Here is a 21,118-nt window from a genome sequence, read left to right as displayed (position 1 = left end):
CTACTTTAACAACCTCATAATCTCACTTTCCAATAATCCTAAACGACTCTTTGACACGTTTCACTCTCTCCTCAATCAAACAACAAAGGCCCCGACTACCGACCTCAGCGCTGACGATCTGCCCAATTATTTAAAAGAAAAAATTGACCATATCCGACTGGAAATTTTCTCCCAATCCCCAAATGTTATGCATGCTCTCCCCCGCCACATTGTATCTTGCTCATTTTCTGACTTCGAACCAGTCACGGAAGATGAAGTGATCAGGCTCCTTGCATCTTCTCGCCCTACCACCTGCACCAGTGACCCTATTCCCTCACATCTCCTTCAGTCCCTTGCTCCAGCTGTCACCACTCACCTAACTAAAATTTTCAACCTTTCCCTCTCATCTGGTATCTTTCCCTCTTCTTTTAAACAAGCCAGCATACAACCATTACTTAAAAAACCATCCCTTGACCAGAACTGCACGGCCAACTACAGACCTGTTTCCAATCTTCCCTTTGTCTCTAAACTCCTGGAACGCCTGGTCCACTCCCGTCTCATCCGCTATCTCTCAGACAACTCTCTTCTTGACCCTTTACAATCTGGTTTCTGCTCTTTACATTCTACTGAAACTGCCCTCACTAAAGTCTCTAATGATCTACTAACAGCTAAATCTAATGGTCACTACTCCCTGCTGATTCTCCTGGATTTCTCTGCAGCATTCGACACTGTGGATCACCAGCTCCTCCTCACTATGCTCCGCACTATTGGCCTCAAGGACACTGTTCTCTCCTGGTTCTCCTCCTATCTCTCTGACCGCTCCTTCTCTGTGTCTTTTTCCGGCTCCTCCTCCTCCCTACTTCCCCTTACTGTCGGGGTTCCTCAAGGATCAGTCCTAGGCCCCCTTCTCTTCTCCTTTTACACTGCTCCTATTGGACAAACAATCAGTAGATTCGGTTTTCAGTACCATCTGTATGCTGATGACACCCAATTATACACCTCTGCTCCGGACATCACCCCCGCATTACTACAAAAGACCAGTGATTGTCTTTCTGCTGTGTCTAACATTATGTCCTCCCTCTACCTAAAACTGAATCTGTCAAAAACCGAACTACTCATATTTCCTCCCTCCACTAACCTACCTGTGCCCGATATTGCCATTTCCGTTTGTGGCTCAACCATTACTCCCCAGCAACAAGCCCGCTGTCTTGGGGTCATTTTTGATTCAGATCTTTCTTTCACTCCTCACATCAAATCACTCGCTCGTTCATGTCATTTACACCTCAAAAACATCTCAAGAATCAGGACTTTTCTCACCTTTGACTCAGCAAAAACTCTTACTGTAGCTCTTATTCATTCTCGTCTTGATTATTGCAACACTCTACTAATCGGTCTCCCTCTTACTAAACTCTCCCCTCTCCAATCCGTCCTTAACGCAGCAGCCAGGATCATATTCATCGCCAACCGCTACACCGATGCCTCTTCCCTGTGCCAGTCATTGCATTGGTTGCCCATCCAATAGAGAGTTCATTTTAAACTTATCACGCTTACCCAAAAAGCGCTCCATGCTTCAGTACCCCCCTACATCTCCTCCCTTGTCTCAGTCTACCACCCTACACGTGCCCTCCGTTCTGCAAATGACTTAAAACTAAAATCCTCCATAATCCGAACTTCCCACTCCCGTCTCCAAGATTTCTCGCGGGCTGCGCCAATTCTTTGGAATGCACTACCCAGGACAGTTCGATTAATTCCCAATACCCACAGTTTCAAGCCAACCCTAAAAACACATTTCTTTAGACTTGCGTATCGCCTAAACACACTCTGTCCATCCCAGTTTTCCCCCATATTAAAATCTTCTTCAACTTCAGGTTCACACCAACCATGCACTTAATAGTCTCAGTCAGGACAGTACACATACTGGCAGGACACCAGTCCATGTATTATTATTTATCCTATTCAGTATATCAAGGCTGCATTAAACAATATATGTACTTTTTACCTTTTGTGTCTCCCCCATTTCCTCATAGACTGTAAGCTTGCGAGCAGGGCCCTCACTCCTTTCGATATGTGATATGCTTATTCTGTATTGTCTGTATATGTCCCCCCTAAAATTTGTAAAGTGCTGCGGAATATGTTGGCGCTATAAAAATAAAAACTATTATTATTATTATTATTATTATTATTATTACCCTTACTAAGTACCACATTTTTAATCTTGATTTCTTTTAGTATTTCTTAAAGCCCTAAAGTTGCCATCTGAAATTACTTTAATTTTGTGGCATGTCTGTGATCTGCTTTTTTCCAACAACATTAAACAACTGAATGAACATCCTCCGAGCCCGGTGATTCCATAATTTTTGCCAGGGGTTGTGTATATATATACATAAAGTTGTGCTCAAAAATTTACATACCCCGGCAGAATTTTTCTTTTCTAGGCCTTGCTTCAGAGAATATGAATGATAACAAAAAAACTTTTTCTCCCCTCATGGTTAATGGTTGGGTGAAGCCATTTATTGTCAAACTACTGTGTTTTCTCTTTTTAAATCTTAATAACAACCAAAAACATCTAAATGACCCTGATCAAAAGTTCACATACCCTGGTGATTTTGGCCTGATAACATGCACAGAATTTGACACACGTGTTTGAATGGCTACTAAAGGTAACATCCTCACCTGTGACCTGTTTGCTTGTAATCAATACAGTTATATGAAAAAGTTTGGGCACCCCTATTAATCTTAAGCTTAATGTTTTATAAAAATTGGTGTTTTTGCAACAGCTATTTCAGTTTGATATATGTAATAACTGTTGGACACAGTAATGTTTCTGCCTTGAAATGAGGTTTATTGTACTAACAGAAAATGTGCAATCTGCATTCAAACAAAATTTGACAGGTGCATAAGTATGGGCACCCTTATCATTTTCTTGTTTTAAATACTCCTACCTACTTTTTACTGACTTACTAAAGCACTTTTTTTGGTTTTGTAACCTTATTAAGCTTTGAACTTCATAGCCAGGTGTATGCAATCATGAGAAAAGCTACTTAAAGTGGCCACTTGCAAGTTGTTCTCCTGTTTGAATCTCCTCTGAAGAGTGGCATCATGGGCTCCTCAAAACATCTGTCAAATGATCTGAAAACAAAGATTATTCAACATAGTTGTTCAGGGGAAGGATACAAAAAGCTGTCTCAGAGATTTAACCTTTCAGTTCCCACTGTGAGGAACATAGTAAGGAAATGGAAGAACATAGGGACAGTTCTTGTTAAGGCCAGAAGTGGCAGGCCAAGAAAAACATCAGAAAGGCAGAGAAGAAGAATGGTGAGATCAGTCAAGGACAATCCTCAGACCACCTCCAGAGAGCTGCAGCATCAACTTGCTGCAGATGGTGTCACTGTGCATCGGTCAACTATACAACGCACTTTGCACAAGAAGAAGCTGTATGGGAGAGTGATGCGAAAGAAGCCGTTTCTGCAAGCACGCCACAAACAGAGTCGGCTGAGGTATGCAAAAGCACATTTGGAGAAGCCAATTTCTTTTTGGAAGAAGGTCCTGTGGACTGATGAAACCAAGATTGAGTTGTTTGGTCATACAAAAAGGCGTTATGCATGGAGGCAAAAAAACACAGCATTCCAAGAAAAACACTTGCTACCCACAGTAAAATTTGGTGGAGGTTCCATCATGCTTTGGGGCTGTGTGGCCAATGCCGGTACCGGGAATCTTGTTGAAGTTAAGGGACGCATGGATTCCACTCAGTATCAGCAGATTCTTGACAATAATGTTCAAGAATCAGTGATAAAGTTGAAGTTACGCAGGGGATGGATCTTTCAGCAAGACAATGATCCAAAACACCGCTCCAAATCTACTCAGGCATTCATGCAGAGGAACAATTACAATGTTCTGGAATGGCCATCCCAGTCCCCAGACCTGAATATCATTGAACATCTGTGGGATCATTTGAAGAGGGCTGTCCATGCTCGGCGACCATCAAACTTAACTGAACTGGAGTTGTTTTGTAAAGAGGAATGGTCAAAAATACCTTCATCCAGGATCCAGGAACTCATTAAAAGCTACCGGAAGCGACTAGAGGCTGTTATTTTTGCAAAAGGAGGATCTACTAAATATTGATGTCACTTTTCTGGTGAGGTGCCCATACTTATGCACCTGTCAAATTTTGTTTGAATGCAGATTGCACATTTTCTGTTAGTACAATAAACCTCATTTCAAGGCAGAAACATTACTGTGTCCAACAGTTATTACATATATCAAACTGAAATAACTGTTGCAAAAACACCAATTTTTATAAAACATTAAGCTTAAGATTAATACAGTAGGGGTGCCCAAACTTTTTCATATAACTGTATGTGTGCATAAAAGCTGAGTGAGTTTCTGGGATCCAGACAGACTCTTGCATCTTTCATCCAGCCACTGACGTTTCTAGATCGTGAGTCATGGGGAAAGCAAAAGAATTGTCAACGGATCTACGGGAAAAGGTAGTTGAACTGTATAACACAGGAAAGGGATACAAAAAAATATCCAATGAATTGATAATGCCAGTCAGCAGCGTTCAAACTGTGATTAACAAATGGAAAATCAGGGGCTCTGTAGAAACCAAACCACGGTCAGGTAGACCAACAAAAATTTCGGCCACAATTGCCAGGAAAATTGTTCGGGATGCAAAGAAAAACCCACAAATAACATCAGCTGAAGTTCAGGACTCTCTGAAAACTAGCAGTGTGACTGTTTCAAGATGCACAATAAGGAGTCACTTGAAGAAAAATAGGTTGCATGGTCGAGTCGCCAGAAGAAAGCCATTACTGTGCAAATGCCACAAAGTATTTCGCCTGCATAAAGCCAAACTGCACAGAGACAAGCCTCAAAAATTCTGGAACAAGGTAATTTGGAGTGATGACACCCAAATTTAACTTTTTGGCCACAACCATAAACGTTACATTTGGAGAGAGGTCAACAAGGCCCATGATGAAAGGAACACCATTCCTACAAAGCACGGAGGTGGATCGCTGATGTTTTGGGGATGTGTGAGCTACAAAGGCACAGGAAACTTGGTAAAAGTTGAAGGAAAGATGAATGTAGCACGTTATCAGCAAATACTGGAGGCAAATTTGCACTCATCAGTCCGGAAGCTGCGCATGGGACGTACGATCCAAAACACAAGGCCAAGTCATTGGCTACAGCAGAAGCAGAAGGTTCTGGAGTGGCCATCTCAATTTCTTTCCCTCAATATTATTGAGCCACTATGTGGAGATCTCAAGTGCACAGTTCATGCCAGACAGCCCAGGAACTTACAGGAACTGGAGGCTTTTTGCCAGGAAGAATGGGCAGCTATACCATCTGAGAAAATAAAGAACCTCATCCTCAACTACCACAAAAGACTTCAAGCTATCATTGATGTTAGAGGGGACAACACATGGTATAAAGCACTGGGGTATGTGAACTTTTGATCAGGGTCATTTGGATGTTTTTGGTTGCCACTAAGAATTAAAAACAGAAAACACAGTAGTTTGACAATTAATAGCTTCACCCAACTATTAACCATGAGTGGAGATATGTTTTATATAAAATGAATGTATCTATTAACATTAAATGTGTCTGCCCCTGCTTTGGTATAAAAACAGAATAGTAATACAAAATCATGAATACAATAAAATGTCATTAGAATTTCATATAGAAAATAACGGTGCTATGAAAACGTCACATAAACATCACCTTGTTTGACCTTGCTACTTTAAAGATAAAACAAGTAATTATGGCATCGGATTTCCACAGAGATATGAGCAGCAAATAATTCTGCAGGCTAATCTTAGCAGTCTTAAAGGTATTTGCACCTCAGACATTTATGGCACATACACAAGACATGCCATAATTGTCTGATAGATGTGGGACCTACCTCTAGGATTTGCACCGAGTTCAAAAATGGGACCTTGTTGCTCTCATCCTGCTTGAATGGAGTGTTGGCTGCACATGCACAGCTCACTCCATTGACTTGTATGAGAGATTTTAAAGTAGCAGAGTGCGCTTGATTGACTATTTAAGAACTCCCGAAGTGAATACAGTGCATGACCACTTCTCGACTTAGACAGGCACAAGATAGGGCATATCTCTTCAGAGGAGAGACTGGAATCTACCAGACTTTTATGGTATATTGTGTGGATATGACATAAATGACTGAAATTGAAATGTCCCTTTAAGCTACACAAAACAAATACATGTTACCTTTTAAACCATGTTAAAAAAGACATGCACATCCAAACAGTCCATATTGATCTACTGCAGATAAGCAAATTTTTTCAAAAATGAAGTGGAAGTTCTTAATCAAAGTGTTTAAGCACGCTAACACGTCATGGTGACCTCTGTAGTGGAAAGCTACTCTATTAACCCCTTCGCCACCTTGGGTTTTTCCATTTTTGCGTTTTAGTTTTTTGCTCCCCTTCTTCCCAGAGCCATAACTTTTTTGTCTTTTGGTCAATATAGCCATGTTAGGGCTGTTTTTTTTGCGAGACGAGTTGTACTTTTGAAAGACACCATTGGATTTACCATATTATGTACTGGAAAATGGAAAAAAGTGTGGTGAAATTGCAAAAAAAAGGTTAATTCCACAATTGTTTTTTTGATTTTTTTTTACCATGTTCACTAAATGCAAAAACTGACCTGCGTTTATGATTCCCCAGGTCATAATGAGTTTATAGATGGCAAACATGTATAGGTTCTTTTTTATTTAAGTGGTGAAAAAAAAATCCAAAGTTTGTAAAAAAAAAAAAAAAATCGCCATTTTCCGAGACGTGTAGAGTTTCCATTTTTTATAATCTGAGACTGGGTGAAGGCTTATTTTTGCATGGTGAGCTGACTTTTTTATTGATACCCTTTTGGGGTAGATAAAATGTTTTGATCGCCCGTTATTGCAAATTATTGCAATTTCGCGTGAACCTAAAAACGTAATTCTGGAATTTAGTTTTTTTTCTCATTATGCCATTTATCGGTTGGATTAAATCTTTTCATATATTGATAGATAGGGAGATTCTGAAAACGGCAATACAAAATATGTGTAAATTTGAATTAATTTTTTATTATTTGTTTTATTTTGAAAGGGGAGAAAGTGGGGTGATTTGAACTTTTATATTTTTTAAATATTTATAAAAACATTTTTTTCTACTTTTCACTTGCTTCAATAGTCTCCATGGGAGACTAGAAGCTGAGATCATTCAATCGCCTATTCTACACACAGCAAGGCTTCATACCTGCTATGTGTAACTAAAGTGCTGGGTGGTCCTCATAGCATCCCAGCAATGACAACCGCAGAGGTCTCCTGCAGACCCCAAGTTGTCATGCCAACCCATCAGCAACCCGTAGTCATGTGACACCGGTGCCGATGGGCGGGACTAGTGACGTCCTTCCACCGCAGCCATGTTAAATGCCGCTGTCAGAGATTGACAGCAGCATTTAACATGTCAACAGCCACGGGTATGGATCGTGATTCCACCCATGGCTGTTAGGGGCACATCACAGCTGTACAGATGAGCTGTCATGCGCCCGAAAACATGCGGGCTCATCGCCGGAGCCTGCATGGGGTGCATCGATGTGACCTTGGACGTACTCATAAGTCCAAGGTCGTAAAGGGGTTAAAGCACCACTCCAGTGGTTTTTTTTATTTCAGCACTGGAATGATGCTATTAATGTAAGATCACTCCACCTAATATACTCACGAGCTGCAGTCTTCAGCTCTTCCCTGCGCTGCTCCGGTCCCGTGACACCATCTTGTGAACTCAACTTCTGACTGACTGGAAGTTAGAGGTAGCGGTCTGGCTCACTTCAGCAAACAGTTGAGTGATGCGGCAGGTCACAAACACACTCAAGCGGCAGGTAAGTATAATACTATGGGCAGGGACCTTACATTGGTGGCACCACTCCAGTGCTGCAATAAAAAAAAAACCTCCTCAGTGGTGCAGTGGTGCTTTAAGTGTAACAATGTATGGCGTCCACAGGAAGAGCAGTCCGTGTGTAAAACAGCACTCCTACTGCCAGGTAAAGCTCCGCTGGGCTCTAGGCCACATCACGACACAGACACAACATCACAGCAACAATGGTCACACACAACCCCAGCAACAAGTGAACTGATCTCAAAAATTCAGCATTTCATCTGATCTCAGAAAACAAACTGTAAGAGTAGGTGAGATCTTTTTACAGTCTCCTGTTAAATTAAAAATACATGTTCCCTTTTGCAAAGTCAGAAACTCTACTTTCAAAATTGCACTCACTGGAAATATATGCAATACATTTTTATATTAAAGAAGATGTCCACTATTTTTACATTGATGTCTGATCGGTCGGGGTCTGACACCTGGCACCCCCACCGATCAGCTGTCATCGGTGTCGGCCGCCGGCCGGAAGTACTTACTTGCGCAGTCGGCCGTTTACTTGTAGTGGATGCCACAGGGTGCTGCACATCTGCCTGCTATTGATCTGAATAGGAGGCCGATGTGCAGTACCAAACTTATACAAACTGAAAGATCTTCTTTTCTGTTGCCCATGGCTACAATGAAAAAACCTATTAGGGCTCACTCTCACGGGGGTATAACTCGAACGAGTGCTATGTGATGTTTTATCAGATAGCACTTGGACCAATGTCATAATATGGGGCAATGCAGATCAGCGTCTTTTTTTCTCCTATTGATTCGGCATGAGAAAAAAAATTGCAGCATGCTGTGAGTATCTCCGCAAATTGGATCAAGTGCACCTATTCAAGTCTATGGGTGTCATCCGAGTGCAGTCCGATGTACGCGCACAGAGACAATGGAAAAGATGGAAAAATTAAGTTCTCCGTCTTTTCCGCACCTGTGATCCGATTCTATCATGTGATAGAATCGGATCACATTCAGGTGACACTCGGCTTAATTTCTGATCAGAGTTTGAGCTGAGTGTCATTATGATAATTGATCCGATTCTCTCACATGAGAGAATCAACGCTTGTGTTAGTGAACCCTTAGACATGTTATCCCCAGTAACTAGTATATTGATTAAAGACTGAGGTTTTCTACTTTTTAAATTTGTCTGAGAGGAGAAAAAAGTTGTGAAAGGACAGTACACAATTAGATTATATCCAGGCTGTATAAATCTAATTTCTACGTGATGTTCCCTAAACTATATTGAGACTTTGTGGTAACAAAGAAGTTGTGCCGAAGAACTGCTCCGTCTGTTCAATTGCATGTTACAGAATACAGTATAGTAAATTAATTCCCTCTCATTTTAGTGGAAAACTTCCAAAACAAATGGAAGTAATGATTTATTTTAAATGTAGCCATTCTGATTACTCTGAAATCACCAAGTATACAGAAACAGCTGGGGATGTCCTTTAACACTCTAAATGTTGCTAAGCTACAAAACCCGGGATGCTCATTAGAACAGCACAGCTATTTTCATAAGAAAACTCTGTTTTTCTAAGAATTACTTTCTGTAAGCTCAGCCATTAAGATTGATGTAACAATTTCTTTTTCTTCATAAGTACATTGCCAGCCAATAACCCTTAGATTTTCATTTTCATAAGGAGTCTTACAAGGTCGGTTAGACTTTATGAAGTACTCTCTCCAGTTTCCAATCTTGATGCAATTCCTTCTTATTCATTTTAATCCAAAATGCTCTAGGATCCTTAAGCGCAGCAATGTATTCAGTCTGAGTGGAAGAAGCCTACAGGTACAAAGCATGGATGTCTTGGGAACGCGAAGACAAATAGGGTCCCTGTTCTGAGACCTCAGGTTTTAATTCACTGACATAAAGTTAAATGTCTCTTCAACTCCTCATCAGCAAGTTGCAGTTTTAAGGCAAGATCTACCGGGAGGAGAAATCATGTCAAAATTGAACAATGGCATCTTACTATACCATTTTATGGTCCACAGTAGGGGGGTTACCTGGACCAAATGAGGTGATACATACTTCTAGTACTCCTGGTCGCATACAATCCCAGTGTGTTGTGGATTGCACAGTCTACTCCAGAGAGATTTGAAAATATTCTTCCTGCACTCCCAACAGCTGAAATATATCTTCCACTGAAACATCCATCGTTAAATACTTAATGAACCTACTTTAAAATCTCACAATGAGAAATTGGAACCGCTGCTCCATCTTTAATTTGGCAATCATATGCGTGAATTAACTCTTTCCCAGCACAAGACAGATTTCTGCCAGGAATGTCACACACTGTGTTATGTCTGTGCTACAACATGTAAAACAAAATACTTAAAAAAAGATATCAGTATGGTGTAAAGTAAAAAAAAAAAGCTTTGCAGAAGAAGATGTTCCTGGTGGATTACCGCTACCATGAAAGGTCCCTGTGAAATTTCATGATATAAATTCCACTTACATCGGGGAATAGTGTTTTAACATTTTAATCAGCCCTCACTCTCTATCATCTCTCCTTGTGTTTTCGCTGATTACTTTTAAGTTGGGAAATGCATTTTTTTATTTTTGATTTTTTTTAAAGATTACAGACTGAAAAGCAACATCTGAAATGTAAGCGACTGCTAGTAACCCGACGATCTGCTGCTGGAGAATCTGAAGTAGATCAGCTCAAGCAGCTGTAGGGTTAATAATTATACAGTCAAAGATATTACAGTGGAAAAAAGATTTCAGATGCGGGATAGGACAGCCATGCCGTGCGTGCACTTACCAGGGAGTTGCTGGTGGGAATACGTGTTGTATTTAGCCCAGCCAGGGAGGGGAGGGTCTGGGACATCCAGTTAGAGATCATTGCCATAGTGCTGAGCAGAGCACCAAGTGTTAGAAGCGGAGAGTCCATCCTGGGGAAGCTAATGAGTTTTCATAGTGACTGATCAGCACCAGAGATGGAAAGAAGAGGGAGGAGTAACTGCAAAGAGCCACAAACAGCGGCCAACAGGAGAAGGATTCTGCACTCTCCTCCGAAGCTCAGAACACATTCCTTCTGCAATTTGTCAAAATCTTCACACTCCGAAATACTTCCGAACTACGTTACCCAATGTTAGACTATGACATATATTCAACATTTCAGAAGATTTGCTCTTACTAAAATGACAGTCATTCAACATATCACACCAATAAATCAATTCATCAATCAGAGCCGCAATAATAACCAGGAGCGTCTCCAAAAATTATATACCAATCCTAAAATCAGCAAAAAATAGTCCACCGAGATAAAAACAAAAACTAGTACAAATGACGAGTACTTCAATTCACAGCAATGACAATCATACAAATGTAGGAACACAAATGTAAGTATAGGGCAGTGGTAATTTCACGCTCTACAGCAAAACTTCACACGGGTAAAGTGCATAGTGTTGAGTATAGAAAAGTAGAGAAAACTTCATTAATACTGAACATGCAAAAGATATCAAAATTGTAACATTATACCTGCACAGACAGCTGTAAAAATGTGTATAAAGTAGATTTATAGATACGTCTAATACTCAATTGTGAGAGGAGAGTAATAACTACCATACACTGGAGCCAACAATCGTTTTGCCTCAGTTTTGTCTGAATAAAGTTCACTAGAGAAGCAGAAATATTATTTCAGCATAGGCTATATAAGGGCTCCTTTTTTTTTCTTTATGGACTATTTGGTTCTTCTTAGGCTACGGTCACACAAGCGTATATTCTCTCATCTGAGAGAATAAGTCAGATTATACTAGTCACACTCTAATCAAACCCTGATCAGGGTTTGATCAAACTGTGATCATAGTGTGATCTGATTCTCTCAGATGAGAAGAAGATGGGGAAAAACAATTTCTCCATCTTCTCGATTTTGTCAGTCCATGAAAATCGGACAGCACTCAGATGTCATCTGAGTGCAGTCCAATGTTTTCCATGGACTCATTCACTTGCATGGCCGAGTGAAATCCGAATATCAGATCAAACTCGGGCATGATGCGATTTTTTTTCTTGGACCGAGGAAAAAAATCAGATATGTGCATTGCACCATAGAATAACATTGGTTGGAGTGCGATCCGATGTTTTGTTGGATCGCAGTAGGACAGAAAATACGACCATGTGCATGAGCCCTTAAGTTGGGTTCTCTGAGCTTCTGTAACTGGATATAAAAGATTGGGGCCAACCACTAACCAGTGTAAAGACTGAGCGGCCATGCCAATATACAATCCCATGTTAATGAATGCTTCCATTCATTGGCTACAACCATATATTTATGAGAGGGGGGAGTATCAAGGCATTTTTACTAATATTTCATCTTCAAAAAGCCATGACCATTGTATCACACAATATTTGTGCAAATATTGCAATTTTTACATCGTTTTCGATACTTTTTAAAAAATGTAAGGATAATGGGCATGGCCAGCTATGCAAATTAGGTTTAAGTGAAACTTCTGAATTATGAATATCAGAAAAGTCACAAAAAAGTAGCGAAATTCTCACTCCAGTAGGAGGATGGAGTAAAATGTAGGACCGTTTCAGGTAGAAGTATTATATCTAAAGATACACCAAATTTGAATAAACATCACCCGACATTTTGATAAATGAAGCCCAAAATAATAGCACAAGTACAACTAATGTCAAAAATGTCTCTTATGATAACTTTTCACCATTGATATAGTGAGGAATTGGAACACTAATGGAGGAATTTATAATCAGAAATATGTTTGCAGTTACTTGTGTTTGTTGCTGTGTTTCTGTTATTTCTCAATTTATCAACGTGTCTCACAAAGTTTGAAAAAATGTCACATATCCGTGAACATAACACTTCTGTCGAGAGGTGTTTCTCTAATTTTTACTCCATCCCCTTACTGGAATAAGAATTACGACTTTTTTTGCAACTTTTTTAAAAGACTCAATTCGAAAATTTGGCTTGGCCATATTTGTACAGCTTAGAACACCTACTTTTCTACACAAGAATATTGATTGCATCTTATCATTACAAAAAGTTTCAAAAACTAGCAACTTTTTGGAGTAAAAAAAAATGGAGCAAAAGCTTTTTAAGCCACCCATATAGAGCAAAAAGTTAACTTTAAATTACGCAAAGAATATTCTTTATTCACATAAAAATGCATATTTCATAGTTTTTCAAGTCCTTTTGAGAAACCTATAGAGAAAAATTTCTGAAAAAATGTGCCAATCCTTAATCCTGCTGTGCTTAAGACTTCAATGACAGTAAAAATGGAATGAAAATGTCTCAAACCAAAGTGCTGTAATAGTAGGCACTTTTATATATCACTTTCAATAGACAAAAAATACTGCAAAAATGCAACCTAAATGGTACATTTGCAGTTGACTCTAAATCAGATTTTTTTTTCTAGTTTAAGCTGAATGGAGCAATCTCTTTTTATTAAAGAGGTTCTGTTAGCACAAAATGACTGATCGAACCAAGCAGTACAGCTTGTAGGGAACAAAGCCCTAAAAAAATTGTCCTTTAGGGTCCAAATCCATTACTTTGTTTGCCAGAAATAGTTTTTTACTCAAATATGCTGTTGAGACACTTGTACTTTATAAGTGGCCGAGCAGTTCCGCTTGTCGGGCTCACTTTGTGAAGTGGACCCACTAAGCCCCGGTCCGAATGGGTATGTGGTCCTTGGACATTGGTGCAGCTGCCAGGATGGTACGTGGAGAGTGAGGACGTGGTACACTCAGGAATCTAGTGGGCAGCTGGACGGATGCAGTGAAGTCAGCAAGGAAAGAAGCTGGTTAGCACAGTAATCATGGGTGGTTGAGTACACAAATAAAAGAGTTTCTAAATACAATCCAAAAACACAGATGTGTGTGTCAATGAGCCTTAAACAGGTTGAGTGAGGTGATGTCATAGATCCGCGCTGGGCAACCTGCAAAACCCGATGTGGAGCACAACAGAGGGCAGCGGACCGAGGTGAAGGCAGCGGAGACAGGGATACCCAGGACAGATGTGTAACACTGTGCACCTTTCTATCTACTTCTTTTCATCTATCTCTGTCCCCTTTTTCTTGATTGACAACTCCTGCATTACAAGAGCCAGAGGAAGATTGAGATAAATGGAAACCAAGTAGGTAGGAAGGTGTCCTAATCTGCTTGGCCACGCCCAGGTTGCAGTGATTATTTCATTAGCATATTTGAATAAAGAGCAATTTCAGGCAAATTTAACAATGGACTAAGAAATCGATTCATCATTTGCTACTTTTTTTTTTTTTAAGTCACTTTTCTTTTTTTATCTTGTGGTATTCGCTGACGTTTATTGCCTCAAATTCATCAAAATGGCGCACGCGGTTCATGAATTTTGCACAAAGTCAAAAATGGTCTATTTTTCTGTCTTTAACCATTTTTATGACTTTTAGAAGAAAAAGTTGCATCTTTTTCAAAATATCGCAAAAATTGCTCAAAAACTACTGTTGTAAATAAAATCATTTTGGGATGGGAGAGGGTGACTGGGGTACATTTGTGACAAATTTTGCGACTTTTTGAAAATGATGAATCAGGTGAACACATCTGGAGACCCTAAATCCCACCCACAGTGAACTAAAAAAAAAACAGTGATGTTTGATGCAAACAAAAAAAGCTGAAAAAAATAAACCAAAAACCTTGATCAAAAACAGGTGCAATTGCAACAATAAATCTGGGCCCCTAAAGGTTTTTTTTTATTAGGGCTATGCCCTTTAAAAAGTATTGTGCGTCATTTAAACAGTCATTTGGTGCTGACAGACGCTCTTTAAACAGTTAAAAATAGACCAATATAGAAATATAACATTCCCTTCTCTCCAGGATACCACTGGACAAAGACTAAGAAGCTCAAATACATAAATCTATCTAAAATCATTACTACAAAAATATCATTAGTTTAAGGAAAACCATTAGTAAGTGATTCACTGAGGATCTCATTATACTAACAGTACTGAAGCCTGAAGGTGATATATGCACTTTACACCTATAGTTTCCAGCTCCTAATTTACATTTAGAAAGTCATTTAGCCAATGTTGCATAATACCTTTAACTATTCTGCAGGCAGAGGGATGGTCACCTCAAATGTTCTTCCTCAACTGCAGGGGGCAAAATTCTGGAGCATAAGCTACTTTTGTGGACTTGTGTGAACAAAGCTGTATAGAGAAGCGGAAATGTTGCTTTTGTGAACACAGGTTATACAGTATGTCATTTCAGGCATCACGAATGCTCCCTCTACAACTTTATTTCATTGGCTCAATTGGTTCCTTTTAAAGGGAATATGTCAGCAGGTTTTTGCTATGTAATCTGAGAGCAGAATAATGTAGGGCCAGATACCCTGATTCCAGTGATGTGTAACTTACTGTGCTGTGCGTTACTGTGTCAATAAAATCAGTGTTTTATCAGCAGCAGGTTATCACTACAGGACTAGGTGTCTTGTGCCTCCTAGTCAACTGCTCCATGTAACCCCGCCCCCACAACTGATTAGCTGCTTCCTGTCAATGTAAAATGTACACACAATGCTGCCAATCAGTGTTGTTAAGCACCTCTTAATCAGGCTCTACACACTCCACCCTGCCCCCTCATCCAAGCAGCTGTAAAAGACACTGGTCTAGATAAATCAGGGCAAGTGTGTAAAAAAACTCCACATGGCATTTTTTAAAAGCGTAAAGTGACTCTTTCTTATATAAGGCTGTGCTGTCCCACCTTCTTTATCAGGGCTTACAAATATCACTAAGACATATAAATAATGTCTTGATTGTATTATTATGATTGTTGAACAGTGTCCTTTGCTGCCATCTACTGGCCATTGTTATTATATGTTCTCATTTATTGTTGATGTAATCTCCCATCATGCCTCTCTCTCTCTGTAACTCCTCCTATCTTTTGCATCAGAGCTGGAGAGAGGATTCTCATGTCACCTCTATCCTCCAACCTCCATATTCTACCTTATCTTCATCCCTTCATCTGCCCTGCCATATGAATGCCATCATTTGTCAAAGTACTGTGAATAAACTACCTAAAAGTTTGTCCACAAAATCTTCTTTCCTGGATCATCCACAATGCAGCTGATCAGGCTAAAGAGGAGGGGATAGCGAGTAACATATCTACCATTGCTTGCACAGACATCCATGCTCACATCTCTCAGACATATCACATCTACTAAACCGTTTTTTCCATTTATAGCAACTGGGTCTCCTGTACACTGTTGGCCTAAGCAGGGAATGGAAGGCTTTCCAAAAATTATTAGGCACTGCAATGCCCCTTGAAACAGACGTGGATTACAGCGTATTAAAAACCTTCTACCCATTATTGGGGAGTGGGTCTCCCTTAGTGTTAGCCTATGCATTGAAAAGCAAAAGCTGACAAAAATTAGGAGGAAATGCAATGCCCATTGCAGGAGTCGTGGAGGTTAGAGGTAATTAAAAACAACATGTCAATGCCCCTTGGAAGAGCTGTGGAGTTCAGAGTGGTTTAACAAGACGGTTTTAATGCCCCTTAGAAGAGACGTGGAGTTCAGAGTGGTTTAACAAGACAGTTTTAATGCCCCTTGAAAGAGATGTGGAGGTCACAGTAGCTTAACAAGATGGTTTTAATGCCCCTTGGAAGAGACGTGGAGTTCAGAGTGGTTTAACAAGACAGTTTTAATGCCCCTTGGAAGAGTGGTGGAGGTTACAGTGGAATAAAAAGACAATATCAATGCCCCGTGGAAGAGACGTGGAGGTCACAGTAGCTTAACAAGACGGTTTTAATGCCCCTTGGAAGAGTGGTGGAGGTCGCAGTGGAATAAAAAGACAATATCAATGCCCCTTGGAAGAGTGGTGGAGGTTACAGTGGAATAAAAAGACAATATCAACGCCCTGTGGAAGAGACGTGGAGGTCACAGTAGCTTAACAAGACGCTTTTAATGCCCCTTGGAAGAGTGGTGGAGGTCGCAGTGGAATAAAAAGACAATATTAACGACCCTTGGAAGAGACATGGAGGTCACAGTAGCTTAATAAGACGATTTTAATGCCCCTTACAAGAGCCATGCAGTAGTCTTTGCCTATGCCTTCCAAGCAAAAGCTGCCAAAAATTAGGAAGGGGGAACTTGCAATGTCCCTTACAAGAGCCATGCAGTACAGCATATTAAAAACATTATTCCCATTATTGGGGAGTGGGTCTCCCATAGTCTTTGCCTATGCCTTCCAAGCAAAAGCTGCCAAAAATTAGGACAGAGGAACTTGCAATGCTGGCAACATGGACCACGGTCACCCTGGTGGTATAGTGGTCGTGGAGGCTGAGGATAAGGAGAAGAGCAAAAAACAGCCGAAATGAGGAAGCGTATACCCATGTGTGGGTGTGAAGCGATGCATGGGAATACACCTCCCGAAATAACACAGTGGATTTGACTTTATGTTACTCTGCTGTCATTTGGTGGTGATGAGAAGTCTGGTCTAATCCAGCCCTTGTTCATTTTGATAAGGGTCAGCTTGTCAGCATTGTCAGTTGACAGGCGAGTGTGCTTATCAGTAATAATTCCCCCAGCGGCACTAAAAACACGCTCCGATAACACGCTAGCGGCAGGGCAGGCCAGGACCTCCAAAGCATACAGAGTGAGTTCATTCCAAGTGTCCAGCTTGGATACCCAATAATTAAAAGGCACAGAGGAATCACTGAGGACGCTGGTACTCCCTCACCATCTTTTGAAACTTTCCACTCCTTGTGAGAGTACCCTGCGCCTCAGGGCCTGTAAGCTGGGCAGGTCTCAGAAAACTGTCCTAGAACATTGACAGTGTTCCCCTGCCTCTGCTGGATTGGAGTTGCTTCTCTCTCGCCTGTATGCCTTAGTTGGGCAGCGAACTGTGACCTCTGCCGCTACCGTGTTCAGATGGGAATTTTTTAATAGTTCTGCAGCAAGGGCCTTCTGGTACTGCCCCATTTTTGTAGACCTCTCCAACTCAGGAATAAGAGAGTGAAAGTTCTCCTTGTAGAGGGGGTCTAAAAGTGTCATCAACCAGTAATGACTGTCACCCAACATTTTGACAATGCGAGGGTCACGGTTAAGGCAGCGTAACACAAAGTCAGCCATGGGTGCCAGACTGGTAACGGGCAAGACTTCCGTGTCCTCACCAAGATGACGACTGATAGTGTTGAGCGATCACTAAAATGCTCGGGTGCTCGAAGCTCGGGCCGAGCTTACCGTGATACTCGGGTGCTCGACCCGAGCAACGAGCCCAATGTTAGTCTATGAGAGACCCGAGCATTTTTGCAGCAGCACCCCCGGCAGTCTGTAGAAAGCCTAAAAAGTGCCCAAAACGATAGTGACAGTGCTCAAAAGATATGGGGGCAGCATGGGGATCGCCCCTGGAAGCATTTCTGACCCCCAGGTCACTGCTGTCAACAACGTGGTCAGAGGTATTAAGCCACTTTTGCGGGCTCACAATAAAACGTTCAAAAACGAAACTGAAACGGTTTTCCTGTGAAATATGTTAAGAAATTTCCTTTCCAGGGTAAAAACTTGTGTATAAGGTAAAATAAATAACCAAAAACAAAAATACTCCTCCACACCTTGGGCTATGTTCACAAGTAGCATTTTTCATGCGTTTTTGCACTTTTGTATTGCTTTCAACCGTGACAAATGCGTTCACCGGGAAATGTCATTTTAACATTTTACAACCTTATCTGGCCATGTGCTGTGTGACACATGCATACAGTGCTGAAAAGACAAGGGATCAGCATGGGGAAGACCCCTGGAAGCATCTCTGACCCCCAGGTCACTGTCTAAAAGTGTGCCCATCAGAAGTGATCCTTGCCGCATCAGAAGATGCAGACTTGCAACTATCCCCGTGCAAGTCCTTGTCCCAGGGCAGTGTTCAATTGTACCTCCCCCATTCCTTGCAATGCAAGCGAAAATATGCAGCCAACCACCCACCCACCCGCAGGCTGCAATACCATACTGCTAGCTTTCACTTGAAATGGGGCCTTTTAGTTTGGAGGAGGCCGAAGCTGGCCACTACCTCATGGCCGCTTCGGCAGCGAGGTATCCATACTCTGTCCCCAGCCGCTCGGCGGCCGGGTGTCCACGCTCGGTCCCCAGCCGCCAGGTGGCGACCAGGTGTCCATACTCGGTCCCCAGCCGCCCTGATTTCTCCTGTCACCTTCCCCCACACTTTTCTTAGCCTGGCCTGCTTTAGGGCAGCATTGGACGAGCCCACCAGAGAACCAGACTCCTCTGGTGGGCCCTGGCTTCTCCATCAGGGGAGTTGAGAGTGCCTAGGTGAGGAGCATGATGATGATGATAGAAGTTAGCATCTGCTTTGTTTTCTTGGAATGCAAGCGCATGTATGTAGTAGCGGCTAGGCCTGAGGTGGTCCGCGTTTTGGCGCATATCCTACCTCCTCCGAGGATTGCTGGATGTTTTCCTGCTACTATCCCAGTTCTATGACTCCCGTTAAAACAAAGCTTCAGGTGATAAATGATGTATGAGGTGGTGGCAAAGGAGAAAGAGCAGGAGGAACAGGTACCATTCACATTAATATCAGGCCAGTCAACCAGATATGTCTTGTAGGATATGTTTATGTAACAAAAGGAGCGGTTCGGCTACACAGTTATAGGGCATACAGTGAGGGCAATGCCTACCAAAAATTTCGAACCACTCCAATGCCCCTTGGAAATGATATGGAGGTCAGAGGGCGTTAACTAAACCTTTTTTTCGATTTATAGCAACTGGGTCTCCCGTGCACTGTTGGCCTAAGCAGTGAATGGAAGGCTTTCCAAAAATTATGAGGAACTGCAATGCCCCTTACAAGAGCCATGTGTGGCAACCCAGGGGTCTGGTCACCACAGTAATAGAGATATTACGTCGGAGAGCAAGTGGGAGGTTTCCTGGTCAGGATCCCTTAAACATGCAACATCCTCCTGCCCCAGTCCTGGGAGGGGAGAATTCTGCCCTTATAAACTGGATCTGGGGCGGGGTTGAGTGAGTCAGAGAACAGTCAGAGTCAGAGTGAGAGCAAGGGAAAGTAACAGCAAGGAGCTCTGTAGGAGCTAGGAGCTAAAGACCAGGGGCTGGAAGCTGAGCAGAGCTCGCCCTGGCAGAAGACAATAGGAACCGGACACAGGAGTCCGAAGCTGTGAGGACTTATACATCCAGCAGCAGAAACCAGCCGGCAGGGGATTTCAGGTCCTCTGGCCATAGAAGCCCGGAGGCTCAGTCACAAGCAAGGGACCAGCACCGCCGTCGTGGAGCGGAGGCTAACAGAAGGCCCCAAGTCACCAGCCATACGGGTGAGCACTACACGGTACACTCAGGGACGTGGGCTACTTCTACCCTCTTACAGCAAGGTAGCCAGGAAAAGTGCAGACAGACGGGGAGGCCTACAACTCCACCTGGCCAGGGGAACTCCTGCTTGCTCACAGACTGACCAGGCCTCTTATGCTAGCCAGTACTCCCGGGAGGGTCTACCTTATAATCATCAGTAAAGACCCTGAACTGCACTGCAAAGACTCTGAGTCGTTCCTGCTGCGCTCGTGCACCATCACCCCCATCATCCACACTCACTGCCCTGAGGCTATACTCCTCCCGAGGGGAGTTATCCCATTCTATGCTGCGCACACAACACCAGCCTCAGCGGTCTGCCTCGCAGTGGTGGTACTCCCTGACCGCAATCCACGGGTGGCGCAGTCGGACAATTAACCTCAAAACCTAAGAAAGACTGCCACTGGTTTGACCAGCCTGAGCCACGGGACCGGGTCACCGCCACGGAGACTACAGACCCCAGAGTCCCGGCACCGGGTATCCCACACACGTGTACACACGGCCCAGGGGGCGCGTCACATGCAGTACAGCATATTACAAACATAAGTCCCATTATTGGGGAGTGGGTGTCCCATAGTATTTGCTTATGCCTTGCAAGCAAAAGCTGCCAAAAATTAGGACGGAGCAACTTGCAATGCCCCTTACAAGAGCCATGCAGTACAGCATATTACAAACATAAGTCCCATTATTGGGGAGTGGGTCTCCCATAGTATTTGCTTATGCTTTCCCAGCAAAAGCTGCCAAAAATTAGGACGGAGCAACTTGCAATGCCCCTTACAAGAGCCATGCAGTACAGCATATTACAAACATAAGTCCCATTATTGGGGAGTGGGTGTCCCATGGTATTTGCTTATGCTTTACCAGCAAAAGCTGCCAAAAATTAGGATGGAGGAACTTGCAATGCTGGCACCCTGGTGGTATAGTGGTGGTGGAGGCTGAGGATAAGGA

The 21,118-nt window shown here is 42.2% G+C and overlaps 1 protein-coding gene across 2 annotated transcripts in view; it reads right to left on the bottom strand.

The window, feature by feature from the left end:
* The window catches only part of OLFM3 (olfactomedin 3), a 410,172-nt gene that overhangs the window by 245,377 nt on the left and 143,677 nt on the right, over window positions 1-21,118 (bottom strand). The window contains exon 1 of one of the 2 annotated variants that reach the window (XM_073642854.1): window positions 10,652-10,831. The exons of the other annotated variant lie outside the window; for it this stretch is intronic. Within the exon in view, the coding sequence (XP_073498955.1) occupies window positions 10,652-10,780 (129 nt within the window). The 5' untranslated portion in view covers window positions 10,781-10,831. Of the gene's footprint in view, window positions 1-10,651; window positions 10,832-21,118 lie in introns of those variants that run through there. 2 annotated transcript variants of the gene reach the window in all.

The sequence above is a fragment of the Phyllobates terribilis genome, unplaced genomic scaffold, assembly GCF_046119375.1.
Source record: "Phyllobates terribilis strain yellow unplaced genomic scaffold, ASM4611937v1 Scaffold_8__6_contigs__length_399053987, whole genome shotgun sequence".
Taxonomy (NCBI): Eukaryota; Metazoa; Chordata; class Amphibia; order Anura; family Dendrobatidae; genus Phyllobates; species Phyllobates terribilis.
This window is presented reverse-complemented; position numbering and strand designations above follow the sequence as displayed.